The sequence below is a fragment of the Thalassophryne amazonica genome, chromosome 8 (genome assembly GCF_902500255.1).
Source record: "Thalassophryne amazonica chromosome 8, fThaAma1.1, whole genome shotgun sequence".
Lineage (NCBI taxonomy): Eukaryota > Metazoa > Chordata > Actinopteri > Batrachoidiformes > Batrachoididae > Thalassophryne > Thalassophryne amazonica.
Genome location: NC_047110.1, coordinates 117366106 through 117384672, shown reverse-complemented (window position 1 = coordinate 117384672; position 18567 = coordinate 117366106). Strand labels below are relative to the sequence as shown.

Here is an 18567-nt window from a genome sequence, read left to right as displayed (position 1 = left end):
CCTGTTTCCTGTGTCAGTCCATCACGAGCCCTGACAGTTTGCAGCTGTTCAGCTTTATTTACCACGTTATCGGTCTAAAAATTGTCGGACAAAAATTTATCAGGAGATAATTAGTCCGATAATGGTTTTTAAAGTTATCTAAAAAGATAATCCGATAATGAAAACATTATCTTTGATAATTATATTTGTTTGCACGCTGCTCACTTATGCCTTCCACATTAGTTCTGCCTTCTGTTCTCGGAATTGGTTGTTGTTTAGTTCTTGGAGTTTGTATTTTGATTGTTTCCTTAGTGGTTCTTAATCTTCATGTTTGTTTTCCTACAGTAGCACTTCTGTTTCTATGCTGAGACCCATGTTGCTGTTTTGTTACAGTTCCTGACTTAGTACTTTATCTGATCACCTCCTTTTATGTATTTGTTTTGCTACACTTTTTACACCTTTAAAGTGAAGTTGACATCAAAAAATGTGCACAAATAATCACTAAAAACAATGAAATGTTGATATTTTAAAAATTCCTGAACAATGAAAGTCGATAAGTGCACAGGTGAAGGATAAACTACAGATGTCTGAATCCTGCGCTCTATTTCAGCCTTCAGCCACAGTCATATTGCTCCCACGTCATCAGGAGAACAGGACCTGCTGATTCAAGACCAAATCAACTGTAAACATGAGTCGGACTGTTTTTAGATGATTTTTTTCCAGTGTGGAGTTTTTTGTTTTTTTTTTTTAAGTCCATTCTGAAGGTTTTTCTGAAGCAGCTGTGAGGACACAGACTGATGGTTTCAAACCTTATCTAGACCACAATGAGGGAGAAGAAAGCTTGGAGGAAAACCTTCAGTCTGACAACAGTGATGATATTTATTGGCAGAGTTCAGAACACAGAATGGTGATTATAAAATAAATCAACCAATAAATAAAGCAGGCGATTTTGGCGTGCAGGAGATGATAAACTTTTTTGTCCACCTCTGTGGTCATAATCAACTGATAAACAATTTTTTAAAGTTAGTTTTACTGTCCTTGACATCAGAAAAATGTGATGAAGAAGTGTGGACTTTTTATTTAGGCTTTTTTTTTTTCCTTAGAAACAGATACATACATTTCAAATCTGAAAAATGACACAAGGGACTGAAAATATCAGTTCTGTTTAAAATAAATACTGTTCCATCTTGAATACAGTTAAGATAGTGTACGTTAGTAGTGTAACACGTCATTATTAAATATTAAAACCATTCACACAAGGAGAAAATAATATAGTCTTACTGTCAGTTTCAGTGAGATCACCTTTAAACTTATCCACCTTTACAAAACGGTGTCTGAAAATAATTTAATTCCTTCTGTGTGAAATACCAAGTGTTCTGATACTTTTGGAGGACACAGTGTGTCTTCAGCTGATAAGTTACATTATTATATATGTGCAGGATGAAGGTCCCGGGTCCTGATTGAAAAGACGTTCCCGCTAGCTTGGCTTATTCCCCTTTGGCTGACCTGGTAGAGGAATGGTCTTTAGTGCGAGCCGTCTGGGGTTCAATCCCACCACCGTCCCGGCCACAATGGTCCTACAGTCACATATGGCTATGACAGTACATGCACTCTGACTGGCTGATTTCCAGTCTGTTATTTTCCCATATCAGACCGTTACCATGACAATCGGTCCGGATCACGCATCAGCTTTGCAACTTTGTTTACAATTTTCACAGCGTGAAAGAAAACAAAACAAAAGGCGAACAAAGAAATTCTGAGCGACGAAGAGGACCGTTCTACAAGCGAATTTTATTACACTGATGAGTTTGAACTGGAGGGATTAACAGCCAACAAGCTCGAAGTGGACAATCGAGATGAAGACACAGCTCCCCTCAGCCACACAATAACCTCACTGTTAACCTCGCCAGCTCGGTCTGTATGGGAAAATATCACACCAAGCGGCACTCTGCCCGTACCCTCAAGACCTCAGTCTGATATTTTCACGCTCGGTTAATAATCCTTTAATACAACCCCTGGCAAAAATGATGGAATCACCGGCCTCGGAGGATGTTCATTCAGTTGTTTAATTTTGTAGAAAAAAAGCAGATCACAGACATGACACAAAACTAAAGTCATTTCAAATGGCAACTTTCTGGCTTTAAGAAACACTATACGAAATCAGGAAAAAAAGATTGTGGCAGTCAGTAACGGTTACTTTTTTAGACCAAGCAGAGCAAAAAATTATGGAATCACTCAATTCTGAGGAATAAATGATGGAATCATGAAAAACAAAAGAACGCTCCAACACATCACTAGTATTTTGTTGCACCACCTCTGGCTTTTATAACAGCTTGCAGTCTCTGAGGCATGGACTTAATGAGTGACAAACAGTACTCTTCATCAATCTGGCTCCAACTTTCTCTGATTGCTGTTGCCAGATCAGCTATGCAGGTTGGAGCCTTGTCATGGACCATTTTCTTCAACTTCCACCAAAGATTTTCAATTGGATTAAGATCCGGACTATTTGCAGGCCATGACATTGACCCTATGTGTCTTTTTGCAAGGAATGTTTTCACAGTTTTTGCTCTATGGCAAGATGCATTATCATCTTGAGAAATGATTTCATCATCCCCAAACATCCTTTCAATTGATGGGATAAGAAAAGTGTCCAAAATATCAACGTAAACTTGTGCATTTATTGATGATGTAATGACAGCCATCTCCCCAGTGCCTTTACCTGACATGCAGCTCCATATCATCAATGACTGTGGAAATTTACATGTTCTCTTCAGGCAGTCATCTTTATAAATCTCATTGGAACGGCACCAAACAAAGGTTCCAGCATCATCACCTTGCCCAATGCAGATTCGAGATTCATCACTGAATATGACTTTCATCCAGTCATCCAGAGTCCACGATTGCTTTTCCTTAGCCCATTGTAACCTTGTTTTTTTCTGTTTAGGTGTTAATGATGGCTTTTGTTTAGCTTTTCTGTAGGTAAATCCCATTTCCTTTAGGCGGTTTCTTACAGTTCGGTCACAGACGTTGACTCCAGTTTCCTCCCATTCGTTCCTCATTTGTTTTGTTGTGCATTTTCGATTTTTGAGACATATTGCTTTAAGTTTTCTGTCTTGACGCTTTGATGTCTTCCTTGGTCTACCAGTATGTTTGCCTTTAACAACCTTCCCATGTTGTTTGTATTTGGTCCAGAGTTTAGACACAGCTGACTGTGAACAACCAACATCTTTTGCAACATTGCATGATGATTTACCCTCTTTTAAGAGTTTGATAATCCTCTCCTTTGTTTCAATTGACATCTCTCGTGTTGGAGCCATGATTCATGTCAGTCCACTTGGTGCAACAGCTCTCCAAGGTGTGATCACTCCTTTTTAGATGCAGACTAATGAGCAGATCTGATTTGATGCAGGTGTTAGTTTTGGGGATGAAAATTTACAGGGTGATTCCATAATTTTTTCCTCAGAATTGAGTGATTCCATATTTTTTTCCCTCTGCTTGGTCTAAAAAAGTAACCGTTACTGACTGCCACAATTTTTTTTCCTGATTTCTAATAGTGTTTCTTAAAGCCAGAAAGTTGCCATTTGAAATGACTTTAGTTTTGTGTCATGTCTGTGATCTGCTTTTTTTCTACAAAATTAATCAACTGAATGAACATCCTCCGAGGCCGGTGATTCCATAATTTTTGCCAGGGGTTGTATCTAACACCATGTCAACATTTACACTGAAGCTGCTGAGGAAATTATCAAACCTGGACAAAAGTGAAACTTGTTGAAGTGAATTTAAGTACGTACATAATCTTTAAACAGAGCGTTTCCACCTTCTCCACTTGTGGTGGGCAAAGTCCGGTCAGGTTTGTGAGGCCATCCAACTTGGAGTGCATTTCCAGTATCTGCTCCTGGTGGCGCCTGTGTCCCAGTGAGATATCACCATGGCGGGGTAAGAAAGTGTGCATCTTCTGGGTGGCATGCTGGACATCAGTGACATTCGCAGCCCAGAGGCTGGTGCAAACGTGGCATGATGCACACGATGGAAAAGTGGACTCGTAGCCAGGGGCACACTCATCGCAGAAGATTCCTGTGACACCATCCCGACAAAGACACTCACCAGTCTCCGAGTCACATGATGGGCGCCTGGTTCCCTCCATGTTGCAGTCACACGCTGTGAATGAGTTGAAGTCCAGAGTCAGTTAAAAATGTCGAAACACAAAAGCAGGTTTCTGTCTCTCTTTTGTTGTTAAAAATGGCTGAGGTTTGCTGTCCCACAGTACTCTGCAGGGAGAAACTCAAGTGCCGACATACTGAGAGTGGAACGGGAGCTGTGAAGCCTTCTGGTTTCCAAGCTCCATCCAATAGATTTACTGTCTTGATTCATCTCAACTCCATAGTAATACCTGTCTTACTGTCACCCAAACCATTTGAAAACCTGACAATTAGAACTTTGAATCGGGGGGAGGACATGCATTTTGGTCAAAGACGTTTAAGGCCTTTGAGTGGCCCATTTTTAAAATACTTGAAATAAAGATATATTTGGTCATTTTCCAAACATTTGGAATGTAGTGTATACATGCATGTATGTGAAAACTTCAAACAAGATAGTTTAGTGTTTTTAAACTTAAATTAATTAAGGGCAACGACCTTAAAAAAGTCATTTGAGGCGACCATAATTTATCTCAAAATTAATAGATTTCCTTAACATAACTTATATTTTAATATGTATCCGTAATTAAATTAATTGTTTAAGAAAGATAGACTCATGTGTCCTTTCATTTTTTTTTAAAACCATTTTAAAATAAATTTTATCTGTAATGGCAGTGTCTCCCGGTCAGAAAGCCGTTATATTTTTTACTCTAGAATTCATAAAACTGATTTAAAATGTGTACAGATAGTATCCACTTATGCATGCTATACCAATGATTAATATTTGAACCAAGACTGATAGACATTAAATTTTGAATTTAGTACAGAATTGTCGATTGTTGGTTACCCCACACGAAGAGATAAAGAGAAACAGCGGGCAGTTTAGGCTATTCAATAATTTACAGAATTGAGACAAATTTTTTATGAAAATCTTTTATTAAAGAATCAGCATATAGGACTTCCGGTGGAGCGGGCGTCCGACATGGCCACGTAGTTTAAGTGCTGCGGAGCCGCTCTCCTTCCTCCCCCTTAAAAGTTCCGAGAGATAGGATCTAAACACTTGAAATATTTGCCAGGGGACGTACAACTTTGTTTTAGTATGCATGAATGGCGAGGAAAGAGGATTTCTTTCTTTCAGGATCTCTCCCAAGATGTCATACAGAAGCGCAAAAAATTTGACAGAGCGAAGAAACAGCTTCAAGAGAAAGGGCTTCGTTACTCTATATTGTACCCGGCCGTGCTGAGAGTGGTGGCGGACAACATCCGACACACCTTTACCTCTCCTGAAGAGGTGATGGACTTTATCTCTAAGACAGCCTGATAAAAATACCGCGGAGACGGACAGGATGGTGCCACTTACGGCTCCACTTAAACGAACTGTTACGTGAGTCATTTCGATTTCGTTTTTAAACAATTATACTCAGGTTCATATGGTTCAGTGCTAGAGCAAAGCAAAACATTTTGGGTTTATTACTGCATGCGTTTTCTTTTTCTCAGGGTTTAAAATTATATTCCATACGCAACAGGTATTTTACGTTTCTAATCTTTTACCTCTTCTGGACTGGAAATATTATTGAGAATGTTTATGTAGTAAACAGCTAAAGAACTCTTTAGGCCACTAAAGATGTATGATGGACATTCAGCATGTTAATGCAAGTGTCAAACACTGGTATTCCAGTGATTCCTATTTGAATTTTGCTCTAAATGCTGACTTGCAGGTGTTGAATTTTTTATTTTATTTATTTATTTTTGTTCTTTATATACTGAATCATAAGGAGTGATGGGTGTTTTCTATCTTAGTGGGGCTATATTATTTATTGTTTTTGAAAGTCTGGCTATTTGTATAAACTTATCTTTCCCTGGTGCTGTAAATGATCATAAGAATATATGGGGGGGGGGGGGGGGGGGGACTGCGGAGGCCGGGTCGGGACCTCAGGTGTTTCACGGACGTACTATTTCATGTCTTGTTTTTGGGGATAAAGGAGCAATCCTGTTTTTTTTTTTTTTTTTCTCTCTCTCTCTGTTTTTGGCCTTTTTCTTTTATGTGTACATTACAGTCACAGTGATATCAAGCTGCTTTCACATGATTACATCTTCATGGGTTGGTTTTTCAAAGTTCAATATGAGGGCTGAGAGTAAAATAATAGAGAGGTTATTTTAGGATGGTTCATACACTTAAATTTATTTCTTGGAATGTTAAGGGGGCCAATCTTGCTATAAAAAGGAAGAAACTTCTCCTGTACCTTAAACAAAAAAGGTAGATGTCTGTTTTTTACAAGAAACTCATCTAGATAATGAGGAGTCAACAAAACTGCAGAGGGATTGGGTCAACAAAGTATTTTATAGTGCCTACTCATCTAGCCAAAGGGGTGTCTGTATCCTATTACGTAAAGGTGTAAATATCACTATTCACAAACAACTCTCGGACAGGGAGGGCAGGTGGGTAGCAGTAAGTGCAGATATGTTTGGTAGCAGATGCTCTTTTATTAATATATATGCACCAAACAAAGACTCTCCTGATTTTCTTGCTAATATTTGTAAGGTGGCTAAACAACTGGGGGATACTTACATAATTATTGGGGGGGACTTTAACCAGATAAGAAACCAAGCCCTAGATAAATCAAAAGCTACCAGGGTGGGATTAGTACATAAATCACAACTAGCCATAGATGTTCTGGAAGACGAGTTGGGCTTAACCGATATTTGGAGAACTCTACACCCCCGTGAAAGGGAATATACTTTTTATTCAAATCCACACTCTTCATATTCTAGAATAAACTATTTCCTATTATCAAAACAGTTAGTTAGTGCAGTTATCTCTACTTCAATTGGAAATATTGTACTTTCAGACCATGCACCAGTTGAGGTGGTGTTGGGTTTTAAAACGGAAAACGAAACCCCCCGAGGTTGGTGGAGACTTAATATGTCTTTGCTCAATAGTGAAGAATCGTGCAACTTTATCAAGAAGGAAATCCTTGAGTACTGGGAATTTAACGAAGGCTCAGCTTCCAATAGTGTACTAGAATGGGATGCATTTAAGGCCTGTTTGAGGGGCTGCTTAATACAACATAGTTCTTATTTGAAAAAACAAGCCACTGTCCGATTACTTGAATTGGAAAAAGAAATTAAGGATCTGGAAAAAGTGTATGCATCCCAACTAGACCCAACAATCTTTACCCAGTTGAATAAATTGAAATTTGAACTAAACTCCATACTGCAAAAAAAGGCTGAATTCTCGTTATTCCAATGTAGACAGAAGTATTACGAACAAGGAGAAGCTGCAGGGAGATTTTTAGCCCAAAGAGTAAAACAGCGACATAACTGTACTTTAATAACCTCGGTGGAGAATGAAAATGGGACAGCAGTGACAGGCAGAGGAGAAATTAATGAAGTATTTAAGATATTCTATCAAAAATTGTACACTTCACAGGGTGGGATAGAGCAAAAGGATATAGATATGTTCTTGTCCCATATGGATCTACCTACCCTATCTGAGGAAGATCAAAAGGAGATTGGGGGAGATATTACACTGGAAGAGGTTCAGCAAGCTATAAAGAAGATGAGCCCTCCTGGGAAAGCTCCTGGAAATGATGGGCTGCCAATAGATTTTTATAAAGAATTTGTGGCCCTACTAGCACCAAGGCTAGTGATAGTTTTTCGAGAAGCAATTAAGAGGGGTAATATGCCAGAGAGCATGCAATCTACAGTAATAACCTTGATACATAAGAAAGGTAAAAGCCAGTGTGGAAATTATCGCCCAGTGTCTCTTATAAATGTAGATGCTAAAATACTGGCCAATGTATTAGCCAGGAGGCTAGAGGTACATTTACCCAACCTGATTCATCTGGATCAGGTAGGGTTTATTAGAGGAAGGTCTTCATCAGATAACGTACGCAGATTACTACACCTAATCTGGCAGGCAAGGAACTACACTGAACCCATAGTGGCTTTCTCTTTAGATGCAGAGAAAGCTTTTGATAGAGTGGAGTGGACTTACTTGTTCAGAACACTAAACAGGTTTGGATTAGGTCCCTCCTTTATAAATTTGGTTAGTCTCCTATACTGTAATCCCAAGGCCTCGGTTTTGACTATGCCCACCAAGTATTAGACAGAATTGGCAGTTTAACTGGCTCCCTTCAGGTTTGGTGTACTTGGGGATAAAACTCACACCAGGTTTAAAAGATATTATGACAGAAAATTTACTTCCCACCCTGATGAAAATTGAGAACACTTTACAGAATTGGGCTAAATTACGATTATCTTTGCTGGGTAGAATAAATGTCCTGAAAATGATGATTATCCCACAACTATAACTATAACTATATTTTGCACTTGCTACTGTCAGGAAAGATGACTTTAAGCTTGCTTTCAGCTTGTTTTCATCTTGGAATATAATACGTGCCATGGAATTAATATACATGCTGTTGGATTAAACTGCACAGTGTTTGGTACCTTCCAGGAGTAAGTGAGGTCATACCGGACTTTTCCATTGTAAATGGGGAGGCCCACGGAATGAACTCGGTGGTGAAGATGAGGGAATATGTCTAAGAATGATTCTAACATGACAAGTATGATCAAATGTGTTAAAATTAAGAGTCGATTAGAAGATGTATTTTACAAATAAGTGAAATGAATGATTATATGAGTTGTTTTTCATAAAGAGTGCAGAGTCAGAGAAAAAGAGGAAGTGAAGAAGATGTCGCAAGTGAGGCAAGAAAAGCTGATGTTAAACAACTGATCAAATGATTAAGATGTTGGTAAAATATGAAATGAATAATAAGGAATGAGAATGTTTGTATATGATCATATGAATTGTTTTTATGTAAAAGAGAGTTGTAGTGAAATGATTGAATATGATTGATGTGATTTTGAAGAAATGATTTAAAAGAATGAATTCTCAGAAAAGCTGAAGTGTTAACAGAAAAGAGGAACTTGAGAAATAAGTTACTGGTAGGGGCTGTGGGGATTTCCAGTAAAGCAGAAGGAGAAGGGAGGAGGTTGTGAGTCAACAGCGTCCCCATGGTAACCAAGATCATCTGAGGACGACTGGAGTCAAGAACATATATAACTTGTTGAAACACCAGGAAACGGGGTTATTCTTCCAGGGAGAGGTGCTGTTGCCACTACTCCCCTGCTACGAGGAGATCACAAGACTTGACCATCTTGTGAGCATCAATTGGAATCGTGGAGTGAGAGGATTGGAGCCATAAAAGATCATTTGAGAGAGATTTCAACTCCCACTCAGGCCGTCCAGTCACGGAGTAGCAAAACAATGGAGGATAACCACTGGCCTTAAGTCTGAGTGGGGAATGTTCAACAATTTCTCTCTCAAGGAACATCACTGCATATCAGAATGGATTAGATCAACTTTTGGTTGATTGAAGACGGAATAAATTCTTATGTGGATTAACTTCCTGAAGGATTACAATGTTACACAAGGATCGTGGTCAGCTAACGACTAATAGCTGATGAAGAGGAAATCAAGTTCATCGAGCTGGGGACCCTAACCTCAAAAACCTCCTTCCCTCACTCCTAGAAAAAATTGTTAAGAAGTCAATCCAGCCCCAGTCAAAGTAAGATCAGTCAGAATTATTGAATTAAAAACAAAAATCTCTGCCAATCATTATTCTAATTATACTTGAATTACTGTTGTGAAATTATCACCATATAACCTATTTTGATTATGTTATTGGCACTTGCAAAACCTGCAATAAATTTCCAAGCATGCAGTTAAAGTGTTAAGGCTCGGACATTGGATTATTGATGCTTCTTAAGGTGTAAAAGTTAAAGTTTATTGGGTGTACAACATCAAAAGGCTCTAAAAGGTTAGTCTGGTTTTTAATGAAAATAACACATCCTGGGGACTCGCTGTACGAGTCACTAAATTTAAAATCTAGCAACATTCCAAGAGCCCTGATCCATAAGAGGAGAGCTGCCGTTAACGGGTGTGGCCGGTTCGTATCCTGGTTCCTGAGAAGGCTATTCGACCGGGGTGCGAGATCAGCTTCAGCGGGGTGGACGTCCGGATGGAGGCAGTGAGCAGCTAGACGAATCTCCTCGCCACCAGCTTGAACAGCCTTTGTGCAGCCCTGTCGGGTAATACCCGTGGAGACACGAAGGTCGGACCCCAGAGACGTAGAGCTGGTTTTACACAAACACACTCATCGGAGGGTGAGCGTGTGCCGTGTATCTAAAAAGCGGGATCTGACACGTGGTGCCCAAACAGGGACCTGACGAAGTGTAGTCGGGTCCGAGGAAGAATCCTGGGCAAAGGAGAGTCTTTGCCATTGAGCAGGTGGAAAGCCCCTGAGTAGATCACCAAAGGAGACAGTGTTGTGGAGAGTGTCGGCTGATGGCCTGTATAGGTCCAGTAACGGCTTGAAACATATCTGTCCTCCAGAGGTGTGAACATTTGGAGGTGACCACCAGAAAGACGAAGTAAAGTCAACAGGAGTAAGTATCCCAGGGAGCTGGGATCAAGGACGAGAAGCAGACGTGTCACTGCTGGATCGTCTGGACTGGGACGAGAAGCAGACGGGGATAGCCTGCTGGATCGTCACGACGAGGAAGGGAAGCAGGCGAGGGAGCCTGCTGGATCGGATCGTCAAGAGAGCAGGTATGAGAGTATACCGTGCAAAATGGTGATCTACAAGAGAGAATAGGATCATCAACCCGTGAGGTTCCTGAGGGGAGAAGCGGGAAAAGGAGCAGCTGATTTGGAGGTAACCTCTGGAATTAGCGCTGAATAGCCAAGTAGTCTGTCACTCATCCCTGACTCAAGGCGCCAAGAGAGGCTTTGAGAGGCAGATGACTCGAGACGACAAGGACCATAGCTGAAGTCAAGGAGACGACAGTGGTGGAATCGACAATCTCAGCAACCGAGAGAATAAAGGGAGGACAATTGTTGGAGTTATTCTGTAGATACACTGTTTTATTTTATCATGAATGTTTTGTGTTCTCTGCTCTGGTAGAATGTAGTTCTCTCTGCTCTGATAAAGTGTATTGTACTGATGTGATGGGTGAAGGTTACTTAAGATATGTGACATGACGTGTTTCTGCAAGTTGTGGTATCTCTGTGTGCACGCTAAGCTCTTTTTCAGGACATGTGAAGATGACCCAGGCAGAATGCAGCCGTAAGCGGAGCAGTGAGATAAAGAATAGAGAATTGAATGTTCCAACCACAGTGTGATTATGATACATTAGTCCTTGTGTCAGAAGAAGTGTGATTAATCGTTAGATGTCTTAAACACATCTTAATCGAGCCCAAGATTAAAAAGGTTCTGAACGTCCTGAATGTATTGTGCAATCAGCGGTTCTGCGGCAACAGCTCACGCGCTATCACTCTTCCCCTCAGGAGCTGTACCGCCCATGTATGTAGGGAAGTCCTAAATAAAAAGAGCGGGAGCGCAGGCCAGACTTTAGTGTAGCTTTGGTGTACAGCCTGACTGCACTCCTCGCGAGCTTAAAATTGAATTCTATCTCTCACTTGTTTTATTGCCTGGTTGTCTCTTCCTCTTATCAAAGATACAGAATTCTAAACCCGACAAAGACTGGGGGCTCGTCCGGGATCCCAACAGACCTGATGGTTCCAGCGAGCGTGATCGACACCAGAGAAATCCTTGGCCAAGGTAACTCAGACCCTTTGACGGGACTGGCTCAATCCATTGGCTGGGATCTGAAAGGTTGACGGGATCACCGAGAGGGAAAGAGACCGACGGAGTGTGAGTATAGAATTTGATTCTGATAAAATTTTTGTTGTGAATGGTGGCAGTAGGCTGCGTAAAATAGAAATGTTGAAATAGTGACAGAAAGTCACGGTTAAACAGCGAAATAAGTGCACAGTGAAAAGGCAGTTAAACCTCGCAGGGACGGTGGAGTCCCCTAATGCAGGACATTAGTTAAATTCCACGGGAGGGCGAGCTCCCCTAGCCTAAGAATACGCAAAATAAGTGCACAGTGAAAAGGCAGTTAAACCTCGCAGGGACGGTGGAGTCCCCTAATGCAGGACATTAGTTAAATTCCACGGGAGGGCGAGCTCCCCTGGCCTAAGAATACGCGAAATAAGTGCACAGTGAAAAGGCAGTTAAACCTCGCAGGGACGGTGGAGTCCCCTAATGCAGGACATTAGTTAAATTCCACGGGAGGGTGAGCTCCCCTGGCCTAAGAATACGCGTACGGTTATTAAAAGTGTTTCTATGTATTTGTGTAAATAAAATAACTGTGTGTGAGTGTAATAAAGGTGACTGAGTGAGAGTGTGGAGTCACTTCGACTCCCCTCTATGAAAATCTCACAGGAAAATAAGTAGTAAGTTTTGAGAAGAAGCAAAGGCAAGGCCTTCCCGTGCCCTCCAGGGTGGCGAAAGGGAACGCACTTCTCAGAATAGTTGATTACTACCCTGTGATTGTAACAACACCAGTGGATTAGGACCCTGTAGGGGTAAAACCATCACTGGTCTAAAATGTTCTGAAAACACAAAATGGGAAAATCTAACAGTAAAAATTAGAGACCTAAGTCCCGGGACGATCTAAAAACAAAAGATTGGATATACATGAATAAAATTGATCCAAATTCAACAAAACACTTAGATAAGTGGATAAAAGATCATGGATTTGATGGACGCCTGCAGAAAGAGTCATTAACTAAACTAAAGAACAGTATTGAGAAGAAGTGTAGCTTTGGTGTACAGCCTGACTGCACTCCTCGCGAGCTTAAAATTGAATTCTATCTCTCACTTGTTTTATTGCCTGGTTGTCTCTTCCTCTTATCAAAGATACAGAATTCTAAACCCGACAAAGACTGGGGGCTCGTCCGGGATGTGAAGTGTGGAACAAGTGAAAAAAAAAAAGAAAAAGAAGGTCAAGGTGAAATTGTAGCATGGGAAAGAGAAGTTGAGAAACGAAAGAAGGGCCTTAGAGAAGCAAAGGAAAGACAGAAAGAAACAGTAAATGATAAGAAGGAGCAGGGGAATGTGATGTTTCACAGACAAGAAGATAATGAGACAGGGCCTGCGGCTCCAAAAGTAGAAATGGCAGTAAAATTGGATACTACAAAACAGTCAGCCAGAAGCTGAAATAAAGGAGAATAAACTCTATCCAGATTTACCACAGGGACAACCCCCATCATATGTAGACCCTACACAACACGTCATGAGAACACGATCCAAAACACCAAAAGATGAAGAAAAACAACCTGGACCATCAGCACCACCGGCTGATCAGGAACCAGGTGGATCAGGAGTCTATCCAATGATTCATGTGGCAAATCCACATACGTTAGGACCAAGAACTATTCTTGTGTACCGAACTTGGACACAAGCAGACGTTAAGGCAGCTGTGGAAGGTATAACTCCCCCACGAGAAGATGTAGCCCAGTACATTATTGACGTAACCGCTTTGGTTAAATCCTACAATCTTAGAGGGGATGAAGTTCAACAAGTCATAATGGCAACTGTGACAAAGGATTGGGCTGATGTAAAAGGAGATTGGGATCCTGCAGAGGCAGATCACACTCCATTAGCCCATGATAGTCAGGAATTGGAAGATCGATTGGCCGCACTATTGCTGAGAATTAAGCAGAAATACCAGCAGAAGTCAAATTACACAGAAATAAATCGCACAAAACAAAGATGATGAACCATTCGAAGACTATCGACATCGAATGGAAAAAGTTTTTAAAGTGCACAGTGGTCTTCTACCACTGAAAAATGATAGCGTGTATGAACAACAATTGAAAAATGCACTCCATGCCAACTCCAGATCAGATATCCGAGCATGGGTAGACAAACACATGATAACGCTCCCAACAGCTGGGTTACAAGAGTATGTAGACCACGCCATACACGCAGAAAGAAATCTGAAAACAAAAAAGGCAGCCCGCTACTGTATATACAAATTTGGCCCAGGCCTGGCAGTACTCTTTGGATCTGTCGGAATTGAGACAAACTGAACAATTATTGGAGGAAGGTCTGATGACCTGTGAAAACAGAGAACATGTAGTAATGATGTCACCTAAAGATCTACACATAACTATGCTATTCACTCCACGAAAGGATGAAAGGTATGGAGCAGGATTTCTGAAAATTCCATCAGAATTACAGACAGTAGCACACCTATACACAGACAGAAAAACCACCTCTGTGTGTAGTGTAGTGCTGACCCAAAGTGCAGACAAATGGTACAGAGGAAAACCTGAGGCTGTGCCGCATATTTCACTGACAAGGGCAGACACTCAGTCCTGGAAGGACCTTGGAAGAATTGTTAAAATAGCTGAGGAAGCAACTGATTGGCATGAAGCAGATGCAATGTCGGTGTGGGATTTCAGTCCATCCACAGGCTTGTATCGGAAATACAAGTTTGTAAGTGCTTGGACGACACCGGTGATACATGAAGTAGATCTGGACGATTGAAATTTAACAACATCTGTGTTGTTGACACAGGAAGATGAGACTTTATTGGCCAAACTGCCTCCTCATCTCTGGGTGAATGCACCCACAGATGTAGGACTGTTGAAAAATATTCCGCCAGTCAAAATTAAGCCACGATCTGATTGGAGACCACGGATCAAACAATATCCGTTAAAACCTGAAGCAGAAAAAGGAAATGATGACTTTTCTAGGTATCTGTAATTATTGCAGAGCCTGGATTCCATGTTATGCAGAGAAGGTGCAGAAATTGCAGGATTTAATACACTCTATACCAATGGATATGACTGACAAAATACAGTGGAATAAAGAAGCTGAAGAACAGTTTACAGCTCTTAAACAAGAACTTGTGAGTTCCACAGTATTATCTCTGCCCAATTATGCCAAGCCATTCACTCTCATGGTGGACACAAAACAGGGATTCATGTGTGCGGTCTTGCTACAACAACATGGTAATAAAAATAAACCAGTTGGCTATTATTCCAAATGTTTGGATACATTCTTATCGCCTGCCAGACAGACAATGAACCATTAATAGATTCTGACCTTTTATTGGATATGCAAAAACAGGCACCAGCGCAGGAACGACATTTGTGGTTGAAAAATGGGGCAACCCCAAACCCCAAAGGACTTTATTGTATACATAAACCCATCCTACCCAAAAGCTTATTCAAAGCAGCTGCAATTGCGACACATGGGTGTGTCGACAGGGGGGATGGTATATATGGTAGACCAATACTTTACTACCTATGGATTTAATTTATACTCAAAAAATTTTTGTAAAGCCTGTGTTACCTGATTGAAACACAACCCACAGGGAAGTATAAGACCCCGGAGAGGGCAATTCCCAAAACCACAGTATCCTTTTCAAATTGTTCATATGGACTTTATTGAACTAAATCGATGTGGACCTTATCAATACTGTCTAGTATTAATTGATGCCTTTTCAAAATGGGTAGAAATTGTTCCATCACAAAAAGCAGATGCTTTAACAGTAGCAAAAGCACTGTGTAAGACAATTATTCCGTATTATGGAATACCAGAGACATTGTACAGTGATAATGGAACACATTTTGTAAATGAAGTTGTACAAAGAGTAGCAGAACACATGAAAATTAAGTTAAAACATCATTGTGCTTATCACCCACAAAGTGCAGGATTAGTGGAAAGGACAAATGGCACAATAAAAACAAGACTAAGGAAATGTATGGAAGAGACAAAACGAACCTGGATTGAATGTTTGGACCTAGTAAAATTGTATATGAGAATAACACCAACACCATCAGGTTTAACACCATTTGAGATACTTTATGGACGACCATATCGTCTACCAATTTTTGACATGGATACTAAAACAGCAGATGAGGAACAAACATTAGCAGATTTTATGAAAAAGACATTAACACAGAAAGAGATAACTTAAACACATTTACTGCCAAATAATTTTGATCTTCCACAGGACGGCCTTCCAGTAGTCCAGCCAGGAGACTGGGTGTTCATCAGAGTGATTAAGAGGAAGAACTGGTCCAGTCCTCGTTGGGAAGGTCCATACCAAGTGCTGTTAACAACACCAACTGCAGTAAAGATAGCGGAGAGATCAACGTGGATACATCTAAGTCACTGTAAGATACAGCGTGTGTTGGCTGCCTCCACAGTGTAAGGGGAAGTCTGGCTACAAAGGGAGTCTATTTAATTAGCAATAGATTGTCTCAATGCCAGTGAAGCAGGGAGATCCTTGCACTATTAGGTGAGGTTGGTTAACAACACTGTATCCTAGCAATCATGACTGAACTACAGCAGACCCCGGAGCGGCGTGCTCAGCGCCGCCGCTGCCGGACTGTTGGTAGGGCAGCCGGTTGCGTTGTGATCTTAGTGTGTTTCGTGCTCCTCGGATTCCTGGCCTGGTGGTTGACCCAAGAATTGCAGCTCACTGTGGACCGAGCCAGAGAACAACGCAAGCAACGTCAGAAGAGGTTTATTCATAATGTGAATGAGACAGATGGACACCCTCATATATACCATACTAATTTGTGGTACAGATATGTTCATTTATTAGCTATGGAATTACGTTACTAATTGCTATGTTTGTTCGCAAATGCCTATATCCTCAACACACCCAGCTCTGACGGCTAAACCGTACCCTGCTAGGGTGACAGAATGTCTTATCATACGGATGCATAATCAAACTGTATTTCAGGGGCAGCAGTTCTCAGCAAATCTGATAAGATGTAACACCACTTGCCTCAGTGCAACCACTTATATGATAGGGATTTCAACAGAGGACGTACAAGCGTGCCCAAGTGCTGCTCCATTGACTAGACTGAAGGGAAATGCAAAAATATCATCACGTTAAATTGTCATCACAACGGCCATTCCCGATTTGCTTTTACGGGACAGGGAATAAAACTGTAGGCAAAATTAAGAAACGTCTGTGTACCCAAACGTATGTTTTATAACCAAAACATAATATGTGGATGGTACTTATCTTCATCACATTGGACGGGGATGTAATTATACAGGCTCCTGTCCATGGGGAACGGATGAAGCATGTGCTTATGTTAGTAAGTTTTTGCTACCACCTGTAAATGGTACTCCGGTGTATGATGACATCTATTGGCTTTGTGGTTCCAGACTGTACATGAGTCTCCCACCAAATTGGGGTGGTGTGTGTGCACCTACCCAGGTGACTGACCATACATATGTGGTAGTGCCAAGGACCTCCACAGAGAAGAATGGCAGCACCAGACGGAGGAGATCGATATACCCAGATGTGTTACCACATGATCACATGTGGGGCTCGGATGTACCAAAGGACCAAAAATTGTGGTCTGTAGGAGATAAAATAGCACATTCACTGTTCCCCTGGATAGGAGTGGTAAAAAAGTCATTAATGATTGAAACTTTGAATTATCGATTGGGTCTGTTCATGAATGTAACTGAGAAAATAGTAGCAGCTCAAAACACTGAAATAGATGCTTTACGTACCATGGTGATGCAAAATCGCATGGTTTTAGACTTGCTTACTGGTTCACAGGGAGGAGTTTGTGTTCTGCTGAACACAACATGCTGTACTTTCATCCCAGACTCCATTCATTCAGTGGATGTGCAGGACGCATTGGAAAAGCTGAATAAACTTCGTGATGCAATGCATAAAGACACCCTAGCCGTGAACCGGTGGAATCCCTGGTCCTGGTTGACTTCAGGACCATGGTGGCAGTTACTATTGAAAATGGTGACACCAGTTATTATAGTCCTAATTCTGATTGGACTTTGCATGTGTTGTGTGATCCCTTATATCAAAACAATGGTTGGCAAAATGGTGTCAAATACATTTGTACAGTGTAATCTGGCTTTCCAACAAACTATGCCAAAATATCAAGCACTGAAACAGTCAGACCTTAGTGGAGAAAACTATAATGACTGTGTTGAGAATTACGATGATATTGAAAAGCTCACAACTCCAGTTCAAGCTTGAACTGTTGACGTGATGAGTTAACACACTCTTAGCCTATGAAGCTTTAGCTGAAAATGTAATAAGACAAGTGGTGTAGTCGAATAATACAGATAAACGGTTCATTTATACCAGTCAGCCGAAGTGACGTGTGGTGGTGGTGTGGAGATAATAGAATTTTTGACAGATTGCCTAGGAATGTGTCAGGCTACTGTGCTTTAGTGTCCCTACTCCTCCCAGTAAAAGCCATTCCCGTTTTAGCCAAGGACTTGTTGACGCACCTAAAGTCTGTGGTGCCTGAAAATTGCAGCTGAAAATCTGAATAAGAAGTGGTTGCTTAGTAACAATTGTTTACTTTTAGGTGAAGATGTAATACCGTTGGAATGCATGATAAACAGAGGGGAAATGTTGGAGTTATTCTGTAGATACACTGTTTTATTTTATCATGCATGTTTTGTGTTCTCTGCTCTGGTAGAATGTAGTTCTCTCTGCTCTGATAAAGTGTATTGTACTGATGTGATGGGTGAAGGTTACTTAAGATATGTGACATGACGTGTTTCTGCAAGTTGTGGTATCTCTG

General features: G+C 40.9%; 1 protein-coding gene across 1 annotated transcript in view; it reads right to left on the bottom strand.

The window, feature by feature from the left end:
- lamb4 (laminin, beta 4) overlaps window positions 1-18567 on the bottom strand; it is a 320650-nt gene that overhangs the window by 111938 nt on the left and 190145 nt on the right. The window contains exon 26 of the mRNA XM_034175562.1: window positions 3771-4137. Coding sequence (XP_034031453.1) covers window positions 3771-4137 — 367 coding nt within the window. The remainder of the gene's footprint in view (window positions 1-3770; window positions 4138-18567) is intronic.